At 27.3% G+C, this 6,000-nt stretch overlaps 1 protein-coding gene across 1 annotated transcript; it reads right to left on the reverse strand.

Moving 5' to 3' along the window:
• Positions 1–3,084: 3,084 nt before the first annotated feature.
• LOC107932980 (E3 ubiquitin-protein ligase ATL42) lies at positions 3,085–4,360 on the reverse strand. The gene has a single exon (XM_016865115.2). The coding sequence runs from the start codon at positions 4,288–4,290 to the stop codon at positions 3,145–3,147; it is 1,146 nt and encodes a 381-aa protein (XP_016720604.1). The 5' UTR covers positions 4,291–4,360; the 3' UTR covers positions 3,085–3,144.
• Between the last annotated feature and the right edge of the window lie 1,640 nt (positions 4,361–6,000).

The raw sequence follows: 6,000 nt of genomic DNA on the forward strand, positions 1-6,000 counted from the left end.
TTATTAAAAGAATGGACAAATTAGTTCCTATTCATGACATATATATGAACCAATTTTTTAATAGTAGAAATGGATGAAACTTTTAATAGAAAGACCAATTTGTACATTTTTGAGTAGACGAAACAAAATGCAATCAGATCACTTCTAATATAAAGACCTTCATGATATTTCACCGTTTTTTTCTCAATATTTCAACTTCTTGTTTCCCATCCATATATTGTATTATAAAGAAGGAGAGATTTATATACTCTTATGTTTCATTTATTTAAAAAAAATTATGGTCATATCATATTTTAATTTTTTAAAGAATAAAACAAGCAGAAGCACATCGTTGTCTTTGTTTTCCAGATACTAAATACGATTAAATTAGTTCATTTATTTGTGAAGTGGCAGAGAAATAATGTAACGTTGTAATAAGAAAATATAAGATGTAACTTTCAAAACTGAGTTTTATAGATTGTGCAAGAGCAGGACAAGAAAGAAAGACCCATTTCTTACGTTAATACAACACTAGATCAAGTAGTAAAATAATAGCCAGCAATTTAGACCAAACACAATTAAGATGAATTCATTTGAGGAACAGGACGGGACAGTAAGAATGCTACTACTGAATTTATTATCACTTGTTTTATTATTTCTCTTAGATGTGTAATCTTGAAATTTATTAAAAACTGTCAATGGGAGGTCCAGATAAAATTTTAAAATTTCTATTCTAAAAGTGATTAAATTATATTATTAATTTTTAAAAATGCCTAAAATTACAAAATTTTCCATTTATTTAAATGATTAAAAGGCTTAGAATGAAAATTTAATAGTTGAGGGGAACTATTAATTAAAATTTCCCATTTGACCTCTAGCTATCATTACCTTTGTTGATGCTGGGATGCATTTATCCCTGTATCGCTTTGCTTCAATTTAATTTTTGTTAAATATATTTTTTTAATATTTTTAATCTTTTTTTAATGTAAGTAAATGTTTAAATATAGTTCTTTAAAAATAAACATAAAATTAATGGGTCTTTCTGTATTACATTTTTACATTTTTTTCCTTTTTAATAATTATATATATAATGGTAAAATGATAATTTCATATGATATGACGAGAGTAAACAATTATTATAATCATTCTATCTCCATAGTTAAGAAAAAATCGCTCTATTTCACATTCTCTTTTCAAAAAATAGAGTGAATTGATTCAAAATTCATTAGACAATTCAGTTTTGTCATCCCTAGGGTTCATTGTTGAACATTAATCTCTTTCAATTTTTTATTTTGTGGGTTTATAGCAATTAACTCAAAGCAAATGAAAAATAAGATTTCATTATGAATTTCATCCTCTGATTTACAAAAATTGAGAAATTAGTCCCTTTATCTTATTAGATTTTGGTCCTCATACTTTATACAAATTGAGAAGTTAGGTCACCTTTATGGTAAACAAGAGAACTTGAACTATTGGTTTTTGGTAATTTATTGCATATAAGTTGTTCAACAATTGATTTTTACTAATTCTTTGCATATAAATTGTTAAACCTTTTGATTTTTTTTTTAGGTTTATGATTTAACAAAAAAAAAGTTCAATAGTGCTACCCAATTGGATTGACTTCTCTGGTTTCGTAACGTAAGAGGATCAAATTTTAACAAATTAAAATAGAAAGGTTAATTTCTTAATTTTCACAAAGTAGACAGACGGAATTCAAAATTAGACAATGAAATCTTTACAAAAATTGAAAAGTTAATCCTTCTATTTTAATTTATTAGAAATTAATCTTTGTATTTTAACTAATTTCGCAACTTAATCCAATTGGATAACAATTAACAATTTGAATTTTTATCTATACCCATTATCAGAAATTGCATATTCCGTTCATGAAATCTGCCTTAAAACTCATTTACCTACAAAAGCAAATAAAACAAATATTAAATTGGACTAATTTCTCTATTATCATAAAGTATGAGGATTAATTTATGAAAAATTAGGTTTATATTATTATTGTTTGGTATAAGTGTGTAATATGCAGCCAATATATATTACAAGCTGACAATGACAATGTGGAAAAGCTTGCATTTAATAGAGATATTGTTTTAAATTTAGGTTAAAACTTTAATGATATAATATTTATCTCAATGTTTTTGTTTCTTTCCAAATTTAATAATCCAAAAAATTGATTAGTATTTTGTCTCCATCATCTTTATCCCTAAATTAACTTGAATAAAATAAGCTTTGCTTGACATGGATGGCTAGAGCTTAATTTTTTTTAGATTAATTTAATTGATTCGAATAAAATAAGCTTTGCTTGACATGGATGGCTAGAGCTTAATTTTTTTTAGATTAATTTAATTGATTCGTGTAATTATTTTTAAAAGTTTATATGTAATAAATTTAAAATTTCACGAATAAAATTTTATTTATATTAGTAAAGATTTAGCCTCTGAAACTTTGAATTTTCATATTTGAGCCTTATCATATGTAAATGTCATATAAATTTTTTATAAATTATTTTGAGTTTAAATTTTATTACGCGTGAATCCTATTTAAATATATTAAAATTTTTTATTCATTATATTTTATTAAATTAATTCTTAGTTTTAATTGATGGGACCTATTTATAACATAATTATACTTATTTATAATTATTACTTGAATAATTGACATTGGTATCATTGGCAGATTTTATTCTCAAAACTAGATTCCTTGGGTCTGCCATTTTGTCAACCTTGTGTGTCTATATATATATAAGATTTAATATGCTTTAACTTGATTAATTTGAATTTAAATCTCATTTAATTATAAAAAATAATAATTTAAATGTGCTCAATTTAAATTTAGATTAATTTTAAAAAAATAGTTTAAATTCAAAACAATTTGAATAAGTAATTTTAAAAAATTAGAACTTAAAGTAATTAAGAATCCAAAATATTTTAAATTAAATAATAAAAAGTTCGAACCGACTTAAGCCTAAAATAAATAAATGTATATATATGTTTTTAAACTTATGGCTTTTACATAAAACATAAATTTTCCATAAATAAAACAATATAATTTTTTTTTGTAAAAATCATGGAAAATAAAATCCAAAAAAGAAAATAAATTTCTAACTCTGCCTATATTAAAATTTATGCACAAATTTACTTACATGAAAAATTTTCAAACATTTAAATGCTGTATTATTGCATCCTTAGATTGTTGTTGATACCTCCTTTTTTCTTTATTAACAAACCATTGAACTGTTCTTCTTGCAATCGGCAACCACAGCCGCCTTATTCTCTCTTCCTTTGTGTAATTTTCCGACAAGTAACCGCCGCCGCCTGTTCTGTTCCTCGACAAAGCAGTGATTTCCGACATTGATCTTTTGTCACCTTGATTAATTGTATGGCGGCTGGTACTTTCTTCATAATCATTGCTTTTGTTTAATGAACTCACTTTGTTCTCAAACAACCTCTTTATCTCTATCTCTTCTTTGATCTTCATGATCCCGTCGTTTCCGATCGGTTTCGTGGACCGACGGTTATCATCGTCAGTTCCTGGTATTGAGAACCTGTTGCTGGACATATCGTTGAGCATTTCGGCGTTTAAGAACATAAGGTCCGATGAACTTACACTACTCCATCGGTTCTTCATTACCACATCGGATACAATGATTTTGTGATTTAACTTATGAAAGATTTCGGGTTCGGGTCTCGGATCTTGCTCTCTTTGTATGTAAAGTTCTATGTTCGAGTCTTCAGTTAACTCGGATTGATTCCGTGAGAACCTCATACTATTTGTGTATACAAACATGGTCAAATCCTCAGCGTTGACTTTTTGTCTACAAAGTGGACAACTTGAATGTTTTTCAAGCCATTGATCAATACAATCAATATGGAATCCATGTTTGCATTTAGGTAATAACCTCATGATTTCGATATCATCGAATTTCGATAAACAAACTGCGCATTCGAGCCCCTGCTTCGATCCTTTAAGCGACGAGAAACGGAAAAACGGGAGTGATTCGATGACTTTCCTGTCGATCCCGGAAAATTGAGACCTTGTCCGATGGAGCAACCCGAAGTGATAATCGTCACCGTGATGAACCGGTCTTCCTCTATGACATAACTTGGCATAGATTAGTAAGAAAAATGTTAAGGCAAACATGACACAAAGAATACCTATGACAACCGCAAGGCTCGGTCGGAAATTCGAGACGGGATCATCACTTGGATCGGGAGATTGCGCATCGACGAGGACGACTGAGATAGAAATAACTAAACTAATCAACACCGTTAATTGATTCATCGGACAGTATCTGTGCATCTTAGAATTTCCCCCCCAGAATTCTATTGCTTCACTGCATGCATTTTAGTTAGCAAAAGATGACTTTTAATAGTTCATATAGGGGTAGTTTGATATATATACATATATTATTATATATCATGATGATGAAATTTAAAAGTATTTTGTCTATTTTATGGTGCCACCTAACAAATTATTAAATAATTTTTTTTAAAAAGGTTGCTTTTGAAACTTTGAAAGAGTTTTTGCATTTGACATTTAGGAGATATTCCATTCAGAATGATAAGAGGCCTGCCATTTGTGTTCTAAATTTTGTTTAAGACAAAACTGTTTACTTTTGTCTGTTTTTTTTAAATTATATTTTGATGATTGAATTATTCGAAAGTTTTTATTTAAGTTACTAGATTGTTTAAGTTTTTATTTAAAGTCTGGCTAGCAAGCTTCAAGCGACGATTCAATTATCGGTATGGTGGATTATTACCCATCAATGAGTAGAAAAACATACCTTAGATCCAAGTTGATCTGACGGTTAGTGTCGGAAATCAAAGAAAAAAATCATTTAGATTTTGGTTTGTAGACTCATGAAAAAAAATTGAACTATAAAAGAAAGGGAGAATGAGGGCTCTTAATTGGTACAGACGGTGTGAATAGAAAATGCCATACAACAACGATTTTAACCGTCCATTAATTTCAATAAAAACTTTTGAATAATTCAATTACTATTTTGTAACTTTTTGAAAAGAGCAAAACATAAATTTATTAAAAATTTAGCGAGCATTTTGTCCTTTAACATATAAAAACAATTTTATTTTTTCAGAATTAAAATGAAATTTGTCCTTAATTTGGTGGCTAAGGCAATATAAAATATCAAAGTCCTGTTAAAAGACTAGACTCGGGAAGGTCTAATTGGTTTTATATCAGTTCAAATTGAATGGAGTAAATTTTAGTTTTAAAAATTTTGGTCTAATTGGTCTAATTAGTTTTATATCCTCTGAATATTTAAAAATCTTAATTAAAATTTTTGAAAATTTTTATTAATCTTTTTAAAAATTTTAAAAGTTTTAATTAACCCCCAAAAATTTTTTGAAAATTTCCTTAAAGTTTTGATTTGAATTTATCAAATCAATTTTTAAATATTGAATCAAAATCAACGAGTCTAAATTATCTAAGAGTGGAATTAAAAAGTCAATGTTAACCATTAATACAATAATAAAGTCAAGGGGTTGCATCTAGTCTATCTTTACGTATTAGGTTAGGTTGTTTTAGGTGAACTCATCAACTGATCTTTGGCGGCTAAAATACTCACTACTCCACCATCGAACTTATGATATAATGAAAGATGCATATATACATATATAAACTCGGTCAAATGGGATAATTTATTGGAAAGTCATTGAAATAAATGAGCCTAGATGGTATCCTAATGATTAATACAACTTGTGTTTATCAAACGTTATGAATCTTTGGTTGTGTTTTAGAAGCAATGTTATGTTTATCGAATTCTTCATTTTTTTGAAGTATTTGTATCTGACACGAGTGTCAGAATAAATGAATCTAGAAATTTTTTAAAGGCCAAAATTTAATATAAAATTTTGTGAGGTCAAAATATAATTTTATCATTTTTAAGAGACTTAATTTTTTCATTTTTGGGAGCCAAAATACAATTTAACCATACATTAATTTGGAATTTTATTATTTAGTAGGGACTAAAGAAATAATTTTCCATTTTGA

Source organism: Gossypium hirsutum, chromosome D07, assembly GCF_007990345.1.
Source record: "Gossypium hirsutum isolate 1008001.06 chromosome D07, Gossypium_hirsutum_v2.1, whole genome shotgun sequence".
NCBI classification, from domain to species: Eukaryota; Viridiplantae; Streptophyta; class Magnoliopsida; order Malvales; family Malvaceae; genus Gossypium; species Gossypium hirsutum.

Excerpts from the sequence above, each read along its gene's own strand:
- LOC107932980 (XM_016865115.2), bottom strand. The coding sequence starts at position 4,290 with ATGCACAGATACTGTCCGATGAATCAATTAACGGTGTTGATTAGTTTA.